This window comes from Elephantulus edwardii, unplaced genomic scaffold (assembly GCF_000299155.1).
Source record: "Elephantulus edwardii isolate Elephantulus edwardi_28Jun2011 unplaced genomic scaffold, EleEdw1.0 scaffold00011, whole genome shotgun sequence".
Classification (NCBI taxonomy): domain Eukaryota; kingdom Metazoa; phylum Chordata; class Mammalia; order Macroscelidea; family Macroscelididae; genus Elephantulus; species Elephantulus edwardii.
The window spans coordinates 7,826,004-7,850,235 of record NW_006399761.1 but is presented as its reverse complement, the minus strand read 5'-3'; the positions used below and the strand labels follow the sequence as shown (position 1 = coordinate 7,850,235).

The window sequence follows — 24,232 nt, the reverse complement described above, 5'->3', positions numbered from 1 at the left end:
CTGGTGCCAAGAGTGTTGACTGTGGAGCCAAGAAAACTAAAGGTGTGAACAATCTCAGTCTCTTCACCATCCATCCTGATGCTGCCAATTGGTTCAGTGGTGAGAATCTTTGTCTTCTTGACAATTGAACCTCAATCCATATTGGAGGCTGTAGTCCTTGACAATCTGCAGCAAGTGCATGAGGTCTTCCTCAGTTTCAGCGAGCAGGGTTGTGTCATCTGCATAACACAGATTGTTGCTAGATCTTCCACCAATCCTGATACCACATTCCAGTGAGTTGTGTGAGGATATCAAGGGTATCATCCTTTGTTCATTAGAGAATACAAAACAAATTGAAATCAAAATACACCAAAAAGCCAGCAACCTTCATGCATCTGGCATGAACCAGCTCAAGAGGCCCCGGGGTGGCGCCAACAGTGAAGCTAACTAAAAAGACAAGTCATTAAAAATCCAGAGATCCTTTGAAAGAAACACTTAGGCCCTTCTGAAAAATCAGGCATTGGAAACTCTCAGCAGCTCATTTCTCCTCTGAGTTACCCGGAGTCTCAACAATGTCAACTCAACTATTAGCTGAGCTTCTTGTTTTCCGTCTTAACCAGTTTTGCATTATGGGTCTTTACCAGAAAGTGCTAAAGTCCTATTTCAACATTTCTAAAGAGCATTGAATATTCTACTGAACGCCAAAGGACTCAGTGAGACGCGATACCGTGCTCTGAAATAGTCACCAGCCTCGACGAGCGAAATGGAGCATAGGTTTTCAAAAGTGCTGGGTGTGGAAGTGGCTGCCTCCCTTTGAAAACCTGAAACCCAGGAAGAATGAAATCATGTTCTCTTGTAATTTGTGTCAAAGACCTGCTTTCAGAGTGAAATCCATTTCCCTTTGGCGCTTTCTGAGTTCTGCCTTAATTACATTTCGTCTGATGCTATCGGAGGTAAGCCAGCATAGTCTGAATGTCATTCCTCAGCGCTCCTTGCCTGTGTGAAGAGCCAGCCAAGGCACCTTCTTGTGTTGGCTCGTGTACTCCAAGCAGCAACAAATGACACATTATGCTTCAACCTACAGGCCTCGTGTGAGCCCAGTGGCTTCTTGATTGACTCATTATCCCCGTAAGTGACTTCTTAACCATCACTGGAGTATTAGAAAAGACCTGGCACTGGCAAGAAGCTGCAGCTACAATCCCAGAGGCTCATGGTTCAAATCCACCAGATGCTCTGCCGGGGAAGGAGGGGCAATCTCCTCCTGTACCAGTCAGATCTGATTTGACGGTACACGCACACAAAAATAATAAAATAAAAAAACATTAAAAAAAAAAAAAAAGAAAAGACCTGGCACTTGGGATACATGCAGAGAGAAGATGCTTTGCTACCTTTTCTGGTTTAAACACGGATTTGCAAAAGATACTCCTGCAGCAGAAGTCATAGATTAAGTAAGCGAACTGTTAGAAGTACCAGTTGCCACGTGCTGTGGGTTAGGTCAAGTCTTAGCTCAAGTTCTTCGCAAAGCCCCTTGCTGTGTAATAAACGAGCATTCACTGAACTTTTTCTCCCCCGCACGATACATGTCTGATATCTTGTTACGATGATGAGACAATGAAAACATGCAGCACGCCACAGCAAATCTTTGATCATACATATCAGGTCTTAGTAACGCATTCCAGAAAGCACGAGCTGCATTGCTAGCACAGGCTGTGAAGTCTGAATCATTACTCACCTATGCACTACTTCAAGCATTATGCTTCAGACTTGGCCAGTCAGCTCTGGTGGCTGAGTGGTAAGGAGCTGCGCTGCCAACCGCAAACCTTGTGGTTCAAATCCACCAGCTGCGCTATGGCCGAAGAGATGGACAGTCGCCTCTGGTGAAATTTGCTGCTCTTGGTGGTGTGTGCGCTCAGGCTGATACCGACTCACAGGTGACCGTCAAGCGGGTTTTCAGAAGCAGTAAATCCCATCCTTCTCCTGCAAAGCAGCTGGTGGATTTCAACAATGTGCCTTTGGGATTGCAGCTCAGTTTCTTACCCCTAGGCCAGCAGAGGGTCAAGTATGAGTTAGTTTCAACTTGTGGGTACACACAGCAACCCCCACCACACACACACACAAACCAACCCCAAATAGTAAGCCACATCATGCGGGCAGAGAGGAAATCTATACCTTAAAGAAGGCGAGAGCATGAATCATGTCCCTGGCACCTGCAAAATTGTTTTGTTTCTAAGTTCTGTGACCATACAGCTGTTCCCAGTAACCCCTATAAAGCTGGTCAAACAAGGGCCAGGCTCAGGGGGATAAACTTAAGTTGCTTGGATGACAGGAAGGGCGCACCTCATTTGCTGTTCTTGTTTTGGGAGGGGGGAAAAATTTAGACTTTTGCCCTATAGAGTTTGTGAGGACAAGAATGGTTAGCTTTCCTGCCTGCTATCATAATCCCCTTGCTCTTCTGCCTAAGACATCCCGACTCTTCGGCGCAGCGTGACTTTCCCAGGCAGGCCCCACCCTGCACACGCAGGCCCCCACCTGCACATGCAGGCCCATGATGGATGCCTTCTCTATTTCCTAATTCTAGCCTTGACATGCTTCCCTCTAATGGGCTCAGAGGGGAAGCTGGCTAATCTTTCACCTCAGCGATTGCACTTTCACCAGAAAGAATGTGATCTTTTCCCAACAAAAGAAAATTGAGACAGCAGTAGGTTCATGACAGGAATATAAAGATGATCACCCAGAGAGAACAGAGCAACGCTGAGGCAGGAACTCCGCCACGCTCGGCCCCGTCCCCCCAGTCACTTCCTCTGGGAAGGCGCCTGGGCAGGAACCCAGGGCGTGGGGAGGTAGGCATGGCGCTGCCCTCACCCTATAGCAGAACTGCATGCTAGATTTCATCTAGAAAGTACCAGGGAATTCTAGAAGGTGGAAGGAAGAACCCAGGGCGCGGGGAGGTAGGCATGGCACTGCCCTCACCCTATAGCAGAACTGCATGCTAGATTTCATCTAGAAAGTACCAGGGAATTCTAGAAGGTGGAAGGAAGAACTGTACTAAGTAACAATGTTAGAAATAAAACGTAACACTATTGGGAAAAGAGCTGTTCATTTCATGGGATGCTGGATTACCAAGTAAACAGGTGGAGGAAAGGAAACATGTGCTTGATCTTAATACTCTGTAGCTACGCTTTTGCTTAACTTGGGTACTCCATCCGTGTCAGGAAAGTTATCTTTGAAAAGATGCTTGAAGGAGAAATACATGGGGAGACAGAGGTCAGCCACACTGAGAAGCAGGAGCGCTGATGTGATGGAAATGGGAACGTGTGCACCGCAGATGAATAAACACAAATGATACTGTGTTTACCTTGCTAATAGAGGGGAAACTACCAAAACTACAGTTTCCAACACTGATGAAGACCTGCTTTTGGCTCTTGCCAAAGAGTGGTCCTGAGTGATCAGGTTCATGACATGTACAAACTTAAAATCTCTTTCTTCATTGGAGAGGGAGGTAGTGAGGGAGAGGGAGAGAGAGAGACAGAGACAGAAGAAAAAGATTGAGCTCACTCTCTGGTGGCCTCGTGCTAAGGAACTGCACTGCCAACGCTAATGTATGTGGTTCGTATCCACCAGCTGCTCCGTCAGAGAAAGATGGGCAGGCTTCTCCTTTGCTACTGGCTGACTCGGAAAAGCTACTGGACGGTCAGCTGTGGGTTGGTTGCGGCTCAAGGGTTTACAGCAGCAGCCGACCACAGATGTCAGAGCAGTGATCCACAAAGAGTGTATTTAACAAACACCGACACGTCCCATGTGTGGCACTGTGATGTCTGGAATTGTAAAAGTCCTCCCTTCCTGAAGGAGACATCACAGTGATACAACTGTGGCCATGGACATTCTGTCCTTGGCCATCAGCAGAGCTGGCAAAGCCATGGCATTTAGTACACACTGGAGGACTACAGAAAGGCTGGAGGGAACTCCTTCCTCATTTCCTGAGGTGAGGAAGACATTGGGAGAACAAGCGGCCCCTCGTTGCCTTTGTGTACTGTTTTCTCCATGTCCGAGGACTCTGCATTCAGGGTCCCACCTGGTCTGATCCACGCATGGACTCAAATTACCACTTAGGTATCTCCGTTATGTTTCAGTGGAAGAAATGGCCAGCAACAGGCAAGAGCTTGCCTGGGGTCACTTCCCACGCCGGGAGCAGTGGTTCGACCGGAATGTCTTAGGTGACATTCATTTTACCTCTCTGCCTCGCTGTTCTCAGACCCCGCGGGCTTTACGCTCTTCCTCCTGGAAAGAGCAGGCGTGGAGCATCAAAGAACACGGGGCAGGATGACAGTGGCTTATAAATGAACCCTGTCTCTCAGAAAGGTAAAAAAAGTGACACAAGGGAGGCTTCTGCAGCTGTAAGAAATGCAGACACACTGTGTGATTGAAATTGTAATTTTCCTTATCGTTTACAACCATCATGATCATTTCCCTTATCACTCAGTACCATCCTGTTCTAAGTGACTCATCACTGACTCCTGGCAAGTTTTTGGAAGCTGTAAATGGCAGTCTTCAATATGGACTGAAGCTCAGCATCAAGGAGACAAAGATTCTCACCAGTGGGCCAGTTGGCAGCACTGTGATAGATGGAGAAGAGATTGAGGTTGTTAGCCATTACAGCTTGCTCGGCTCCAGAGTCAACAGTCTTGACACAAGAACAAAGAAAATCAAAAGGCAAATTGCATTAGGTAATTTGACTGTCAGAGACCTTTCCAGAGTACTGAGAAGCAGCGATGTCAGTCTAGAGACTGAGGTGCACCTGATCCAGGCCATGGTCTTCACAATTACTTATCATGCATCAGAAAGCTGGACAATGACTAGGGATGACAGAAGAAGAATCGATGCCTTTGAGTTCTGGTGCTGGAGAAGAGTCTTGAACATACACCATGGACCGCCAAGAAAACAAACAGGTCTGTCCTGGAGAAGGTGAAACCAAGTTTCTCCTTGGAGGCTAGGATTTTGAAGCTCCATCTCACATACTTTGGGCATGTGGCCAGGAGGGACTGATTCTTGGAGAAGGACATCATGCTCAGAAGGGTGGAGGAACGGCACAGGAGAGAGATGGATTGATACAGTAACTACAGCAATGGGGGTAGGTGTGTCGGGGTCAGTGGGACTGGCTCAGGGCAGGGCAGGCTTCAGAGCTGCTGTACATAGGGTCACTATGAGTCACAGGTGACTTGATAGAATATAACAACAACAAATTGTGTGAAGGAGATTACCCATCTAGAGCAGCTGATGGATTTGAACTCAGTACCTCTGGGTTGGCCATGCAATCTCCTAAAACTAGGCTCCTGAGCACCCTACATCCATAAGTTGTTGTTGGTATGTGCTGTCAATTCAAAACTGACCCATAGCTGGCCCTCCAGCGGGTTTTCAGAGGCAGTGAATCACAGGGGAGGAGAATGTCCATCCTTCTTCTGAGGAGCAGCTGTTGGATTTGAACCATGTGCCTTTGAGACTGTGGCACAGCTTCTCAGCACTAGGCTAGCAGAGCTCCCTACCATCATCGAGTCTGTTGTGTGCCTTCTAGCTGGAACCGACCCATACAAAGACGACCCTCTGCCAGGTTTTCGGGAGGAGACTGCCCAGCTTGTCTCCTGCAGAGCAGCTGGTAGCCTCGAACCATGTGCCTTTGGAACTGCAGTACACCTTCTTCCCACTAGGCTACCAGAGCTGCCCACCAACGATGCCATCACTCCCTGATTCAATATTGTTAGCATCTAATGATTTTTTTTAAAGTTAATAATAGAAGAGTACTAGAGGTTATAGTGACAAAAGAGACGTTTTAGTAGCTGTATGCAACATAATATATCTACTGAGAGTAAATCTGTGAGACACTTGGGAATAGGCTGAAGAAAAAGGGTTTTAATAATACATGTATTCATATATTTGACCTCAAAAAATTGTGAAATCTTGCCTGGAGCTCTTCAAAAGTCTAGCATTATCTATAAATCTAAGAAAAGAAAAAGAGAAATCCCTGCACTATAGTCTAGAAATTTCTGTGAGGTATTTGGAAGTCAGTAGCTTACACACACACAACACTCTCCTGACTGTTCTTGTTAAAATCACTATCCAGGTTTTGCACTTTTATGAACCCAGGAGTCCTTGGAAGGCGTGAAGAGAAGTTACTAGTTACTCAACATGCTTTTTGTAAAAACATCAAACAAATCTTAAGAGTGACTAACAGAAAACGAATTAATTTTTTTTCTAAAAGTATCTACCAAAGTTGCGCATCCCTGGGTGTTGGAGTCAGTGAGGAATGCTCGTGGTGCTGTGGTTAGGGCATTCTGCTGCTAACAAAAAGGTGAGCAGTTCAAACCCACCACCCGCTCACCCATGGAACAGAGATGAAGCGTCCGCTTCCATAAGGATCTGTAGCTTTGGACCCTCCGGGCTAGTCACATGCTGTCCTTGGGTCACTAGGAGTTGGAATCAACTCAGTTACAGTGGATCAAGTTCCCAGGAAGAGCAGCTGTATTGCTATCTGTAAACTTGGCTGAGGAGAATTTAGCTATGGGGAGGGTCACCTACCTTTCCAAATAAGCCCTTCCTTCTTGTGTGCCATGGAGTCGTAACAACTCATAGTGATCCTATGTACAACAGCCCTAAACCCTGTTTTATCCCTTGCCAATCTTATTGTATACCTACCCCATTACCTCATTGACTGAATCAATGTATCTCATAAAGGGTCTTCCCCTCTTGCGCTGTCTCTCCACCCTCCCAAGCATGACGTCCCCCTCCGAGGACTGGTCTCTTCTTGCCACATGTCCAAAGTATGTCAGATGAAGCTTCAGAATCCTTGCATTTCCAAACAGAATACATTTTTAAAGCAAAGCACAGTCGTCAAGAAAACCTGTTTCAAAGCCAGGGAGCCTGGGGAGTGTCTGTGATTGTCAAGCAGAAGCAAATTACGGACAGTTTGACCTGATTTGTCAGTCTCCTTTTTGCTAACAGCAACAGGAGGGAAGTTTGCGGTGGACCCTGGAAATTTCTCCAGTTACTGTGTTGAATCCAGACAAGCTCGCGCTGAACCTCTTGCAGGACCAGGAGTGTCAAGCACAGATCTGAAGCTTGCCATCTCCTGCTCCATCTTCACCATCTCCGACATGCTCACGGGCCGTGGTTACAGACACTGTGCGATCTGTATCACAGTCCCTCTCATTGAAGGTCATCCTCTCCTTTGCCAACACTCCACCTTTCCCATGCTATCTGTGCCCAGGGACAGGGCCTGCTTGACCTTCCTGACAATACGCCCAATGCCGTCCCGATGAAGTTTTACCCTCTTGGCGTCTAAGCAGCACACTGGTTGCACTTCTTCCAACAAAGATTTCTCTGATTGTGTTTTGACTTTTTTTATTTTGTTGTGGGGTTTTGGGTTGCTTTTATTTCTTGTTGCAGGGGTCATCCATGGTATACTCAACACTCTTTACCAATACGACAATTCAAAGGCATAAATTCTTTAGTCAGGACAATATAGGATCCCTAATAAATGACTGGTATAGTAACATACTTATTATTGAGGAGTAGTGATGTCAGTTTGAGGACTAAGGTGCATCTGATTCAGGCCATGGCCTTTCCAATGACTAACTATGCATCCGAGACCTGGACAGTGAATAAGGATGACAGAAAAAGAATTGATACCTTTGAGCTGTGGTGTTTGAGAAGAGCACTGAACAGCCCGTGGATGGCAAAGAAAATTAATAGATATGCCTTAGAGAGGGTGCAGCTGGGGTGCTCTTTGGAGGCAAGAATGATGAGGCTTTGCCTCACACACTTTGGACATGTTGCTAGGAGGGGCTATTCCTTAGAGAGGGACATGATGCTGGGAAGGGTGGAGGGTCGGCGGAGGAGAGGAAGACCCTCAAGCAGGTGGACTGACAACAGTGACTGCTGCAATAGTCTCTGTGTGTCAGGCAGTGTGAGGATGGTGCAGGATAGAACAGGGTTCAGATCTTTTGTTCATAGAGATGCTATGAACCTATAGGAGATCATCTATCTATCCATCCATCCATCCATCCATCCATCCTTGGCAGATTCAGTCCATTGCTTGCTCTCTGTGTTCTCACTATCTAGCCACTCTGGTTTTTATTTTTACTTCGTTCCCAAAATGCAGGCTCTTTCCTTGCTCAAGGCCATGCTATAGGCTAGGTTTTCCCCCTCTACATTTCACTTGTCTAACCCTGTACGCCTGTTCCAGGACCTAGAATGCATTTCACTAGCTCATCACCGTCTTCTAACCTCTTAGTCTAAATAATAAGGATCAATGTAGGTAGATAACGATAAGAGATAGAGACAGAGATAGAGATATTGGGGGGGATCTCTACCTCTGAGTTGTTGATGGCATTTAACAACAACAGCACAGAGAGAGAACAGTTGGCTTAGTGGACAGAAAGTCATGCTCCCAAGCCAATGGTGGGTGACTCTAACCCGCAGCCCTCAGGCCTGACTTTACTTGTTTTCGGTCAAACATTCTTCTAGGTCATATAGCCCTGGTGTGTCCACTTGCTGTACAGAGGTAACTCGTGGTGGCTGTGATGCTGAACACTGTGACACTAATGTGTCAAATGAGAGAATGGTTACCCATGGTGGACAGTATTTGGTGGCGCTCCCGATGAAAACAAGCTTGGAAGCAGGAGTGGCATCCACTTCTGTAATAGCTTGCCTCTAGCAACCCCATGAACCTGGAGAAGGGACAAGAGTTATACAGGTGTCCAGGTCTTTCGTTCATAGGGTCGCTATGAGTTGCCTCCAACTCGACGGCACTTAACAACAACCACCACCTCTGAGTTGAATCTGACTCATTCCTGGCTTCCCTCCATCGGCTTTGCAAGCCTGAAAACCTTTTCAGGAGATTTCCTTTGTTTTGGTGGATTTGAACAACTGACCTTTTGGCTAATAGCACAGCCACAAAGCTACCATGGATCGTATATCTCAAGGTCTATGGACATAGATATTGAGTGTGTTTCATTACCATCTGTCCCCTCAGTTCCTAGCAACAGCCCTGGCACAGAACCAGAGAGAGATACCATCTTAGAAATTGTCCTGGCAGAGTCAGTATTTCAGTCAAACCCTGAAGATTAAGTACCCTTCCAATATTCAGACAGAGGAGAACAACAACGGAACTATGACTAACTCTGTCTGGCACGAGAGGACCAACTTGGCTTAGTCATAGGCAGTCTATGAAAAGCCATCAGAATAGTGGACTTTGGACACCTGCAAGGGTCCTCCAAGAACCTTCCAGGCCCAATGGTTGTGTAAAACCGTACGAAGCTTGATGACTGAGGTGTGTAGCAGTTCATAGCCTCTACGGTAATTCCATACTTCGCTCACTGCTGTGGGGTCAGAGCTTCCTGAAAGCTGATTACCCAGTGGGTTTTTAGGAACTGTAAACCGCATGGTAGGAGACTGTCTGTCTGCCCCTGTCCACTGGAGGCACCACCTGTCAGTTAACAGTGCCATCCCTTGGGGACCAGGCCACCAAGCTTCCCATGGAGGTAGAGCAGAACGTGCATTTCCCGTCTGCTCCAGTCAGTGGCACCAAAGCTGTACTGGCTGTGCTTGTCCACTGCGTCTTGTGTAACACTGATGCCAGCTTAGAGTGGTGACTTGTGCTGGTAGAAGGTACCTCTCAGACGTGGAGTCTTTGTGCGCTTAGAGTCTCTCCCTGTGCAAGTCCTACCTGTCTGGAGTGGCCGACGATCCCCTCAGTTACAGCCGTTCGTTGGCTGTCTGGAAAGCAGTGGATGCGTGTCCTTCTTAGCGACCAGTCGGGGGCCACGGCTTTATTGATTTCGAAGTTCCTTGGACTCTCCAGTTCATTGAGGAAACGAGAAGATATGTCAAGCACGTCTGGCTTTAAGCTCCTTGTCTGACCCACAGGCACGACATGCATGTCCAGACCATGGACGGAGCTGAGGAGAGGGTGGCAGTGACGGGAGACATCCAGCCTCCCTCACTCCTCACAGGAGGCGTTCACATCAGTGCATGTGATCAAAACCATCCCATACCTGCTTCTTGTAAGTGTGGCTTCGAAACATGCATTTCTTTTTGAGTGATTAATACAATGTAGGCTCGAAGAAACAGTTATGATCTAAAGCACAAAAACGAGGGGGGAAGAAAACCGAGAAACTTCCCCCCGCCCCGTTATGAGAGAAATAAGACCTCTGCTAATCTCAATTCACAAACACCCCAGGAGTCTACAATTCCAATTTTCTTTTCACAGCATTTATGAAACTGGGTCTTGGAAAAGTCAAACCTTCCCTGGTAAATCTGAAACCATTTTCAAGACTAGCCTAGATATAACTTCTACGTCTATTATGACACAATACAGAACTCTGGCTTAAATGGGATGGTTTTAGGAAATGGTTATTACCAGATGGGGGAGCCGTGGAAACTTTTCTATTTTTAATCTATTTTATATTTTAAATCTATGATAAAAACAAACAATCAAAAAAGGATTGGTGAAAGACTCTTTGTGAAGGGGGGACCCTCAATAAATCTTATCAATAGGTTACAGAAAGGAACACTAAGAAACAGGACGGATAGTGCGTAGAGTGGAAAATTGATATGTTCTGCATTGGAGAGTTTTATGATCTTTTATATCCTCCTCTTGGTCCAAAATACATAGTACATTTTATGTTTTTATTATGGATAGGTTATTATTTCCTCCCTGCCCCCGACAAATTTTTATATTCTCCTAGCATTTTGCCCCCCCCCTTTCAAAACTCAAAGGTTGAATTTCTGTTGCCACCAGTAGACAGTGAAAGAATGGCTTCTTCCTCGGTGTGACGGGGTCACGGTTGATGACATACTCAGGCACTAACATTCTCTAGACACGAAATAAAATGAGCAGTAGAGTTGCCAAGAGACGACGGACTCACCCAGCAAAGCTAACTTTGGAAACAACATAAATATCCTAAGATTACAGTGCAAGCACAGCTCACCCAAGTATACTAAATAGGTTCATAAAAGTGACAATTTGAGTGATAAAAAGAGCATTTGATGGGGTGATTATTGCCTTGGTGAACTCATGAATGGAAATAAAAGGCCACCCCACCCCCCAAACCATCACTCTGTGTCAAGGAAATGGTGGCATTTAGCACCATTTCTAGTACAGAAGGGGACAAATGCAAAATCAAGAGACGTTTTAATTTTTAGTAACAGTATTTTATGATTACTTTTCTGATGTCAGGAGAAATCAGCAAAGGATGTCAGATGCTTTCTACTGCAAAGTGAAACCTCTTGGGGGTGGGGGGAAGACTCACATTAATATCACAAAATGTATCTATTAGAATGTTCTGTTCTTTCAGAACATCAGATGTGAATCCTATTGGCTAAACGAATGCAGGCTTTGTGTCCCGCTTGTGTCAAGTAAAAAGATTGTTGTTGAGCGTCATCAAGTCAGAACCCAACCACAGCTGACCCTTGAGCAGGTGTTCAGAGGCAGTGAATTGCCTAGGGGGCACGCCAGAGGTCTGGGGGTAAGAAGTTGCACTGCACTTACAAAGGCGTGCTGTTCAGATTCACCCCCTCCTCCCAGGAGACAGGTGGGTGATCACACGGGAGGAGATTGTTCATCTTCTTACAGAGCAGCTGGGAGATTTGAATCGCGTGCCTTTAGGATTGCAGCATGACTTACTACCGCTGGACACCCGAAGGCAAAATGATAAATGGAGACAATTGAGAAGTAGCAAATTGGTTCATACACAACTCCCATGCGAAGTTTAAGTGGCAAACCTCTCTACCTGGTTGCTTTGGAGTTTTTTAAGTAGTAATCAGTTGTTGTTATTGTTGTTGTTATTACATGCCATAGAGTGGCTTGCAACTCATAGCGACCCCATGTACAACAGCTCTGAAACCAACTCTATCCTGTGCCAACCTCGCTGTCTCCAACACACCTACTCCCATTCCCCCAAACACTGAATCGATCCATCTCATCAAGGGTCTTCCTCTCTTGCACGTCACTACACTCTGCCAAACATGATGTCCCTCTCCAAGGACCAGTCCCTCCTTGTAACATGCCGAAAGTATGTCAGACGAAGCTTCAGAATCCTTGACTCCAGGGAACATTCTGGCTTCACCCTCTCCAGGACAAACCTGTTTGTTCTCCTAGCCGTCCATGGTATATTCAGTTCTCTTCTCCAGAACCACAGGGTCTGGATTCCTTGTAACCCGAAGGCCAAGAGAGTGCGCTGCCTTCACGAGCTTCGTCTTATCTTTCATTCTTTCAACTCCCTCTCTGAATCACTTTCACTTATTCTGTTAAGTTGTTGTTAGGCACTACCTAGTTTTAAATCTGATTTACAGCCACATCAGATGACAGACAGAATGAAAAGCTGGCCGGCCCTGCATCTCCTCCACCACTGCTGGGCTTCAGTTCATCATTTCATCCTCTTTGTCAGTCCATTGGGTTAAGGCTCGTCCTTGTGTTTTGTGGCATCTATAACAATGATCTCTTTCTCCAGGACTGATCTCTCCTGATAGAACACGTTCAAAGCATGTGCGAGGAGGTCATCCGTTTTGCTTCCACTGAGTATTTTGGCTGTCTGTCTCTAAGACACATTTGTTTGGGTTATTTGACAGTCCACGGGTTGGCTCTTCAGTTGTTATTGTTGTGTGTTATTGAGTCACTTGCAACTCACAGCGACCTGTGTACAGCAGCTCTGAAGCCTGCCCTGTCCTGAGCCAGTCTCACGGACTCCGACACACCAACCCCCACTGCCCCAGTCACTGTATCACTCCATCTCATCTGGAGTCTCCCTCTCCTGTGCTGTCCATCCACCCTCCTGAGCAGGATGTCCTTCTCCAAGGACTGGTCCCTTCTGGCCACAAGCCCAAAGTATGGGAGACGGAGTTATTCAGTAGGTTTACCAGTATCTTCATTCAAAGGCATCAGTTCCGCAGGACCACTTAATCATTGTCCTGTGAGGTGACCATGAACATACCACGACGTGGGGCGGGTACACTTTTATTCTCAAAGACCTTCTTGCTCGTTAGTCCTTTCGACTTATTGATGGCCGCTTCTCTCACTTACTGCTTGTTTGCACTGCATGCGGGCATGGAGAAAAAGAACTCAGCTCACTGCTGTGAGTCAGCTCCAGCTCCTGGTTGACCCTTTCTTGGATTGTGGAGGCTGTAAATCTCATGGGAGGAGCCGGTCCGTCTTTCTATCTTAGACGCCCTGGTGGATTTCAACCCCTCAGAGGCACAGCCTTTGTTTGGATCAGCACCCTAACTCCTCTAGACTAAGTGACCAGAGCTGCCTAGTGCTACGAGTAACACCTATGTTTTTCAGAACCTCTGAGAAAAATATATGGTAGTTTCTTTAATTAATTTTAAAGATACCTGTAGTTTCATTTTATCATAGAATATATAGAGAAGGCCAGATTCTCAAAACCATTAAGATCTAAGAATTGCTTATGGGTTTTTTTGTTTGTTTGTTTCTTTTCAATTCCATTTCTTCTGTTCACATTGTTATAAAGGGTAAAAGCCATGGCTGTATGTCACTTTAAGTAAAAATTAAAGCAAATTACATGAGAAGATACTTAACTTATTAGTCATTTATGTTATTCTAGAAGTTTAAATAAGAAGAGCCCTGAATTTATTCAGTGGTCATCAGCATAAACTACTAATGATAATTCAATTCAGAAATGAATTTAAAATTCTCTCCCCTTTGTGTGTATACCCTATGGAGGGATGACCCTTCAAAACTTTATGGTTCAGACATAATCTATTAATGAATGGAACATGAAGACAACTGTGTATTATATGCAAACCTTCATCAGTATTTGTGATAACTGTTAAAAATTAATTTTTTAACAGACTCTAGAAAAATAGCATAAGATGTTTATAAACTGGATCTTTTTAGGAGTAATTTGTTTATAAGTATTGTTGTTGTGCACACTGAGTTGGAATCAACCCCTAGCTGCCCCTCCGGTGGGTTTTCCGAGCCACGGGAAGAGATTAACCATTCTTCTTCCAAGGAGCAGCTGGTGGATCCCAGCCATGTGCCTTTCGGATTGAAGTGAAGCTTCTTGCCACGAGGCCACCAGTGCTCCTCCCTTGCTTTTAAATAAGTTCTTTAAAAAGAGAGCTTCTGGTGGTTTGGTTCCAACTTGACGGTACATTTCATAACTGATAGGTGAATATTTTAAATACCATGTTTATAATTACACAGAATTTTCTAGTTAGCTAGACTTAAGTGACACATTGCAAAAACAGTATTTGCCTTAAACAGGAGGTGTTTGTTAAAATACATAAGGGAAAAATGGAAGTCCTGTTCTTAGTGCCTGTTAACTCTTCCTAGTTTTAACCTTCATATGTTTTACTAGGTACACACTTGGGTTTGGAACAGATAATATATCAAAATAAAGGTCACAGGCAGCCTTTACTTTTGTATTCTTCATATGAACATTGACACCGTATCTTCCATTAAACCCCTGAATGTGACTAGCCAAGCTGTATTATTAAGATTTTTATCTCTACTCCCACTGTTTTCTCCTGATAAGACAAGTGATATAATTGTGAAAATGTATTTCAAATTAATGCACTCCATCAGCTGGGAAAAACTGGTTGGGGCAACATTTAAATGGAATTCCTTGTTTCAGCTCTTCAGACTCTGTGATCAAAGAATGTTCGACAAAATGAGCAAGGAGAAAGTTGCCATTTAGCGAAGTTAGCAACCGAGCTAATTGGCAGATCTTGGGCACAATGACTGTATTTGAAAGAGAAAATACCGCCTTTGCTTTGCCAGGCAGTGACAGAGTTCCTGCAGTCGCTTCTACTCGTCCAGAGAGGAAATTAATTTCCTGGCATCAAAGGCTGTGGATTATATAGCCTTTGTCTCCATCTGCCTTGGCCATAGGAGCAACTCGCAGGGGGTTTTTATTCAGTAACATTACATGGGCTTTTGTAAAATAAGGTGTGGCATATTCAGCGTGGAGATAATCTCAGCCTGCTGCATTTGGTAGCTCCGGAACATAGCACATTGCAGCACTGAGACTGAGAGCTATTGCTTTGCAAATGACTACAATTGTGAGGCCACCTTGCTGGGAAGGAAAAATAACAGCAAGAAAGCTTTGTTTATGTAGATGCCACTTTGGTGATGTTTGGAAACTGCACTGTGGAGCTATATGGCTGCTTATAAACCCCATTAAGAACATTTGTACAAATACTAAAAGTCATTTGCTGAAATAGGTTTAAAGGTAAGGGAATAAAAGCACACTCAGAGTCTTCTTGAATCCTCCTTTTCTCACTTGTGTTTATCCAATAAACACACAATTTTGAGATTATTTCCTTTCAGACTGCAGAGTTCACCAAGAGTAATATTTGGAAAGTGAAGTCATTTGTAGTGGACTAGCTCTTACAGGTGACCTTTTCTCTATGGTTAAGATATAGGAAGAGGATATAGGTTAAGACAGTAAACAATACGTAAAGGCACATGAGTTAGTAAAGCAGCTGCTATTAGGTGCTGTCGAGTGGAGTATAACTCAGAGATCCTGTGAACAACATGCCTGAATCTGGCACCATCCTCACCCCCTCTGGTACACTTGAGGCCACTGCAGCAGTCACGGTGTCAAAGCATTTCCTTGGGAGTCCTTCTGTCTTTCACCAGCCATCCACCTTTCCAAGCATGACATCCCTCTCCAAGGAACAGCCTCTACCAACAACATGCCCAAAGTCTATGAGATGACACTTTGCCCTCACTGCCTCCAAGCAGCACTCTGGCTACACCTTCTGTTCTTTGGCCAGTCCATGGTCTAGTCAGTACCCTTCTCCAGCACCACAATCCAATAATTCTCCTGCCATCCTTGTTCATCATCCAGCTCCCAGCAGCATGGCAAGTGACTGAAAAGCCCATGGCCTGTATCAGGCACACCTTAGTCTTCAAAATGACACCATTGCTCTCCAGTAGTTTGAAGCGATCCCGGACTCCAGACTCTGCCAGGGCAATATGTCATAGTTACATCAGAAGATGTTCTGAAATTCATTTCTAATATCTAAGGAAGAGTCTTGTTTACACTGAGGAGATAGGATAGGTATTTTTGTGAGTTGACTCAAAAAAGCCTAAGTAGCCCTTTGTGTATCTATCATCCACTCTGATGGACCAGGTTTCATCAGCAGGTGTGCAAGACAAAGATAGGGAAGCCCCAGATCCCTGAGTTGAGACCAGCAGGTTTTAAAAGGCTGTCATTCCCATGCAAGGAGATGTGATTTCAATCTAATCACTCATACTCATTGCTATTCAGTTGGACCTGATGCTTCACTGACCCTCCATCAAGGGTGGGAGGCTGTGAAGGAGATTGGAAAGAGACTGCTCACTTTTCTCAGGCAGATTTGAACCCACAGACTGTGCCATGAGGGCTCCCCACAAAGTTATGGTGGCCTAGTTGACAGGGAGTTTTGCATAAGATGGAGTGCCTTGGGGCTGAAAGCCACCAGCAGCTCTGCTGAAGGAAGATGGTGCATCGCCTCGTGTGATTTATAGCTTCCAAAATTCAGTGGAAATTCAATTAAATAAAGCCAATCTAGAAAGTACTGAAAACGAGGAACGTAGTTTCTTACTTTCTCTCCAAAGTTACTTTGGTGATCATTCCAATCACTTCCAACAAATAAGAAAAGTGAGTATTCCATAAACAACTTAAAAAAAAATAAAAATCACACACACACACAAAAACAAAACCAAAAACCAAACACCCAACTCAAAGCAAACAGATAGGTCTTGGAAAAGGTGAAAGCAGAGTTCTCCTGAGAGGCAAGGGTGACACAGCTTTGTCTGACACGCGTTGGACATGTTGTTAGGAGGGCTTGCTCTTTGGAAAGGGGCATCATCCTTGGAAAGGCAGGCAGTCAACGCAAGATAGCAAGACGCTAAACCAGATGAAGGAACACAGTGATGCAGCAATGGGCTTCATTCAGTCTGTTCAGAGGGGAGGATCGCCTAGGGTTCACAGGGCTGCTGTGATTCAACAGCAACCTACCAACCTACCAACGACATACTTGCAGAAATAAATATCAATCTTAAAAAGGGAAACAATTGCAAAGCTGTGTCTAAAATTACACTCTACTTTTGCCATTTAGACTTAGAAAAATTCCTAGATAAGCTGCTTATTCAGTATTGACCTCTTTCCCTTTACTGAAGGTACCACAAATTTAAACTAACCCTTTACTCAGCTATCCTGATTCAGCATCTACAAATAGCTTTAAAGCTTATGTGATGATAGTTGGCTTCTTCAAAAATGATGCTTGCTGATGTGACACGGTCGAGTTTTCCTGATTTGACTTGTTAGGTTTATGCATTTCTACCCCATGAGTCTTTAGAGATAAGTTGAGCATATTTAAGGGTACACAGGCGGCCCCTGCTTTTAACTAATCAGTATGTGTAGCAAAAAAACACAACCACCAAATTGAATGATTCTCATTGTTGACTGCTGTGCGCTGATTCAGAACCGATTGCTAGCTGACCCTCCAGTGAGATGTCAGAGGCAGTAAATCGCAGGTGAGGAGACTGCCCGTCCTTCTCTTGCAAAGCAGCTGGTAGGTTTGAACCCCGTGCCTTACAGGATTACAATATTCCAGGGACATAGAAGTAAGTTTTTCTCGGCTGTTACAGTCACAGCACAGAGCAGCAGATTATTTCCTCAGGAAGCCCTGGGGGAATTCAAACCGATGACCTTACTCTTAGCACCTGAGCTCTTACAAACCTTCCAGCGACCAGAATGCCTCTACTTGATCGAGAGGCATTAGTTTTTTTATGATCAGGAGGCAATGGCTGCATTTCTCACTCTGGTCATTTAATCTGAGGGGCCTGAGCTGTGAACTGAAACGTGGTGCCTCTCCAGCGGTTCAAACCACCAGCCAGGCATTGGGTTAAAGGTGGGCAATCTCCTCCTGAGCTCTGAACAGCCTCAAAATCCACGGGAAAGGAGTTCTTCCAGCACTAGAAGATATAGACCTCCCCTCACTCATGACTGGGATGGCAACCTCAGTGATGGCTAAGCTGGTGCACAGGAAGTGAGAACGGGGCTGGGGGCTGGGGGAAGCCAATGTTGGCAGGACTGAGAACTTTGTTGGACAATTAAAGCCCAGAGGCTTGAGGCTGAGCTGCCTCCCTGCACATTTTGGGAGCTGTCTTGGCTGTATTTTGTCGTTAATGTAGAGAATTAGAACCTTTTAACTACCCCCCCCTCCAAAAAAAAAACCATGGGAGTAGCTACTTTATCGACCATTGCAAGGACATGGAATCAGCCCAAATAGCCAACCACAAACTAATGGGTTGAGTAATCATGGTACATTCACACAGTGGAATACTATGCAGCACGCAGGAGCAATAACTTTGTCAATTAGTACCTAACTTGGGAGAGCATTATGCTGAGTGAACTAACTCAGTCCCACAAGGATAAATATTGTATGAGACCATTATCGTGGAAGAAGTATAAGGATCCAGGAGGGGTGGGAGAGGCTGGAAGCAGAGGGATGTGGATGTGCAGGGGGAGGGGGGGATTAATCATTGGATTGTACAATTTGCTGGGGAGGGCGAAGAAAATGGAAAGAATTTGTTAGGATTTGTATTAGAATTTTGTAAATAAACAGTGAGAAAAAAAAAATAAAGATGGTACTGAGCCTGAAAAAAAAAAAAATAAAAACATGGGCAGCTGTTGAGTTGAAGTTGCCGGCTCAGAAGTAGACGTTAGATGTGACTCTAGCCTCTCTGTGAGTCTATGAACTGCATAGTCACCGCCTTCTCCTCCTTTCTCCATAGCCAACCCCACCCGGGCAGGCGGAAGGGAGCCGTACCCAGGCTCGGCCGAGGTGATCCGGGAGTCCAGCAGTACCACGGGCATGGTGGTCGGGATAGTCGCTGCCGCGGCTCTATGCATCCTTATCCTCCTCTACGCCATGTACAAGTACAGGAACCGGGATGAAGGCTCCTACCACGTGGACGAGAGTCGAAACTACATCAGTAACTCAGCCCAGTCCAACGGGGCCGTGGTCAAGGAGAAACAGCCCAGCAGTGCGAAAGGCGCCAACAAAAACAAGAAAAACAAGGATAAAGAGTATTACGTCTGATCCCACCACCCTAACAAAGGACGCGTGTAGAGAAATAGTCTTCATTTTACCTGCGACATAATACAAACTTCTTTACTTTCCTTTTTACGAAGCACATACAAAACAAACAAAACAAGAAGACAGGGAATGCAATCAGGAAGGAAAAGACTGTTTTTAAAAAAAAATATATATATATAGAAAAACAAGTATCTCACGCTCTTGTTTCTCAGAAAAAAAAAAGATAAATACAAAACAAAACAGGGGCCAATAAATTCCCTCAGTTCCACAGTGTTTTTCATTTACTCTGCCTGTCTTTATGTTGCTGGGACCTTCGTACAGACAGTGATGGCTGCCCGCAGTCATAAAGCAAAGGAGTATTACAATATCAAGGCGCAACACACACACACACACACACACACACACACAAAGAAGCTACCTATGATCCTGGATTTAGCCAAAGTGCTAGAGCTTTCCTGAGAAGTCAGTTAGCCTGAGGGCCCGAGAAGACTGTCATTCTGAAGGACACATCCCGCAGACCTTTCCGAGTTTGCTGCCTGGCGCAACTGGAGCAGTGATTGGCACTCACATTGGGAACGTTGTACCTGCCTTTTTGAAGACTTGTGTAGGAACACAAATCAAAAAGGCCCTTTTCTGGTTGTAAAGGGGTTAAAAACAACAACAACAACAACAAATATAGTACGGAGGCCTTATTTTCCAAAATGTGAAATATAAGGCCCACTTTCACACAAAATTCAGAACAAGAGGGCATAGATGCAATCATTGGGAAATTTTCATGCACGCTTAATATGTTATTACATATGTTTATATAAAATCCATCTCTGTGTGCTTTCTGGACTGTGTAAGTGATGTTTTATAGCCTGTTGTATAGAAAATGCAAAACTATATCTCTGCTCTTCAGCCATTTTTGGTAAATTCAATGTTCTAAGTGTTGCTCAGTCTAGAACGTTTGATGACATCTGCAGCAACGATTATTTCAATTTTGTTCCTTTTTCTTTTGCCACCATTCTAAATTGCCACAGTTCTTTACTTTCCAAAAGAATACAGTGTAGTGTTTATTCTAAGGAAAATACGTATGAATGTATATAAAAAAAAAGCCTCACCTACTTTTTTTCTTACATGTACAGCCTTCATTCTGTTGCAATTAAGTTTTAGTACTTGTATGAAAGGTGTGAATTAGAAGGCAAAATATATCCATATATATCTCTTAATCTTCTTTTCTCCCCCAAATACTCCTGTCTCCCCACACATTTCCCATCTGCAATTACACACAGAGACATCCTGATTAATTGCTAGCCACTGGAATTCATCAGACACGATGGACGACCCAAACACGCATACAGTAGCAAACATTTACTAACAAATTGAAAACAGAAAGAGTTGTGCCAAGGTATTGATGACAGATGAGGTGATTTGCTTCATTGAGATCTTGCTCCCAGGAAACCCTGAAAAGATTTTTCTCCCTAATGAAATGGAACCTTTTCATATAAAATCCACTGTCCCTGGTTATACTGCTGCATGAATAAGAACCATTTCGTGGGCAGCTTATGGAAACAAAATTGGTTGAACTACACCTTAATCCTGGCTGCTATGATTAAAAACATTTGTTTCCAATACAACAATGTACACATTTTTCTCAAAACCTGATGTGCATGATAAACACTTTTGGAAAGTGAACATTTTTTTTTTCAGATAACAAAGTATTTTCAACAGTTTTTGATTCTGTATTAATATTCATCTTAAAAGACCATTATCTGTTGATTACATTTTAACTCTTCTGGTTTTACATCTTTATCATTTTCAACAGTTTTTTATTCTGTATTAATATTCATCTTAAAAGACCATTATCTGTTGATTACATTTTAACTCTTCTGGTTTTACATCTATATCATTAAATGTAATTTTAGTTTAACACATTAAGTAGATTAGTCTAGATTCTACAATTATGTTTGTTGGGTTTTTAGTTTTTATTTTTTTTTTTGCATATTGTCTCAGTGATGTTCATAGCAATAAACTGTGTAAGAAAGTAATGCAAAGAAAGTGCTTATCTAGATTTTCAATTGAGGCTTTGGCAAAAAAAATTGGTTGCATTATTTTCATCTCCTGAAAGAATAATCGATTTCATAAATGAGAAGAATCTGTTTATGATTAGCTTTAATCAGCAAAGGCAAAAAAATGCAAAACATCTTTTGTGATATTTTCATTGATGAACAAAAATTGAGAACTGGCCTGGATTTTGCGACATACAACATTCTAGAAAAAATGTATAATTCATAGCAAATCATCATTGTCTGTGGTTCCCAAGTAATTAATTGGTATATATGAAGAGTCCTAAAGTCATTTCATGATCCAGAGAGTAGAATTTATACAATTTAATATCCATTACTTGGGTTTTTTCTTAATTTTTTTTTTTCAACTTGCCAGGTTAAAGAATTCCCAGTCTTATATTTTTGCCCTTTCATTCAATCTTACTCAGGGAAAGCCAGTGAAATAAGACAGAGAATATAAAACCATTAATTTACAGCTGCAAACTTTCAAAAGAAGCGGTTGCATTCGATATTCTGAACCTGAACAGGCTTCCATCTGGAAAAACATCCTAACAGCGCAATGTATTTTAGCTATCTACAAGATAGAAAAGAGATGTCGGCATCGGTGAGCAGGATAACTATGAAATATGGTGTTTGGAACAGCCTTCAATAGTACTTTTCACACGACAACCTGATCTAATAGTAACAGTAAAAATATTTCTAATATTTTTGGCCTACACAACACTAGATTCCACTCCCACCTCCCTCCCCAGCTTTTCTTCTGAAGACAGACAAAAGAAAAGCATTAACAAAGGAGTTAAAAAAAAAAGACTAAAATCCCAAGTAGCAACATACCAAAAGTATCGGGGTTCCATGATGCATAGTTTGCAATTCATAGAGGACTTCACACTACCTGGCATAAATTTGATTAAAACTCTAGACTGCAACTTTTCTGATACAGTATGCTTCTTTTTTTATCCATGTAATGTGTTGCCTTTGGGGAAAAACAGAATAACTACAATAATGTGTGAGGTGGTCGATTCCTAGGACATCAGAGGCCACCCGCCCCTCCGCTACTAGTGATTTGTGTGATTGGGTATCTAAGGGTTATCTTTTTGTTCTGGTTTTCTGTTGCAAGGCCAACTTACCCATTATTGGAAATGCTAAGCAAGTGGAATTTACTGTTTTGTTAATAAACTATTTCTTAATACAATTGTGAACTTTGTGATTTGACGACTTAGCCATGGCACTGTTTTTTTGCCATAAAGTGACATAGAGAAGAAACCACGTTTGGAAAGAAAGCAAAGGCTCTAGACAGTCTAGGTAAGAGTGTCCCCTGGATCTCCCCAGGTATGAACCTGTGCGCGCTAAAGACACAGCCTCGTGTCGAGCACATCCGTTCTTGAGATACATGAAAACAGCAACTCCTAAGACTAGTTGAGAACTGAAGAAGATTTAAAACAGCAAATACAAAACAAAGGGGGGTGAAATCAAGGAAAACATTCCAGCATTATGATTTACTGACTGCCAATGTCCGAAGTACTGTGATTCTCATATTATTCATCTATAAAGTTAGAGTAATAGTCCCAATTCAGAGAGTAGCAAAGGTCATTAAAAAATGAGACTGGTAACAATTTACTGGGGGGTGGGGAGGGTGGTAGCAGCTACTGGTAATGTAACTTCTCAGAACTATAATAGTAGATTCAAGACATATGTCTAAAAGGTTTGTCCAAGTGGTATTGTTATTTCAAACAAATGAGTGTGTACAAAGAAACACACCATTAATTTACCATACTCTATATTTTCCAAGCAGCAAACGGTCTTATTGTAAATCTGTTGACTCAACAGTTAGCTTTAAAAGTTTTAGTCCAATAGTTAATAACTGTTCTAAAACTTGGAGCTTTCAAAATTTGCTAGGGAGATTACAGCATGTGTTTGGTGGTTTATTCTTTCAATGAAAAAAAAAGAGCAAGAATGTTTATTCCTATTTTTTTTAAATGACCTGCACTGCTTTAGACACGTTACTTTCACAATATTAAATGATTAATATAAGATAATGAAGAAAAAATTTCCTTTATTAATCATTCTTTCGAATGACTATCTTTTGGTAGATAGACAATTTCCTCAGGAGTGCAATTTAAAGTTCTAAATTCCCCCTTGTGGGAAATTGTATTCCTCTATTTTAGGATCAACCCAAATGTCTCTACATAGTATAAGGGCTATGGTAGGATACCCTACTGTTTACTTACTGCCCATATTTTGGCTTAACATCTGTTCTTTGAAACCTAACCATGTTGACATACAAGGAATGTGTGTAATTTGACAAATACACATTGATGACAATTTTCCTGAGAAGAATGTCTTATTAATTTGGCAAAACTCAACTCCCCACCATCAAGTCAGAACCAATTCATAGCTGACCCTCCAGCCTGTATCCAGAGGTAAACTACATAGAGGAAATTGCCCATCTTTCTCTCTCATAGCAGCGAATGGATTTGAATTGCCTGCCTCTGAGTTCACACTGCAACATCTTATCCACTAGGCTACTAGAGCTCCCTTTCATTAACTACTGTTGTTGCGCTCCAGTGAGTCAGAAGTGACCTATAACTGACCCTCCAGTGGGTTTTCAGAGGCAATCGCATGGGAGACTGCCCATCCCTCTCCCACATAACAGCTGGTGGCCTTGAACCAAGAGCCTTTGGTTCCAACAGCTCCTAACCACTAAGGCAACAGAGCTGTTGATCCGAAGCAGCTATGGATAGAAGCAAAACTGTGTTACAGAAATGATGCTGAAGGATGGATGGGTCAGTGAGAGTAGAGGAAGCCTCAGGAGAGGTCACGGAGTAACTTTGTTCATAGTTCGCGTATAATGTCATGGTGCATAAACTGATGCACAACAATTAAACTGTAAAAAAGTAACATTCATTTTGCTTCATCTGTTGTAAGTTCAATCTTTATATGATTATGAAGCACTGGAACCTCTGGTGGCAAGAAGCTGTACTGCAACCCCCGAGGCACACGCGGATGGGCAGTCTCCTCTCATGGGATTAACTGCCTCTGAAAACCCACCCGAGAGTCAGCTATGAGTCGTTTCCGACTCAGTGGCACACAATGACAAAGTA

The 24,232-nt window shown here is 43.5% G+C and overlaps 1 protein-coding gene across 4 annotated transcripts in view; it reads left to right on the top strand.

Annotated features, from left to right (window-relative positions):
- NRXN1 (neurexin 1) overlaps positions 1 to 19,086 on the top strand; it is a 1,383,864-nt gene extending 1,364,778 nt beyond the window's left edge. For all 4 annotated transcript variants that reach the window (XM_006880912.1, XM_006880911.1, XM_006880913.1 and 1 more), the window contains one exon: positions 18,779 to 19,086. In XM_006880912.1, the coding sequence (XP_006880974.1) occupies positions 18,779 to 19,086 (308 nt within the window). The remainder of the gene's footprint in view (positions 1 to 18,778) is intronic.
- The last annotated feature ends 5,146 nt before the right edge of the window (positions 19,087 to 24,232 follow it).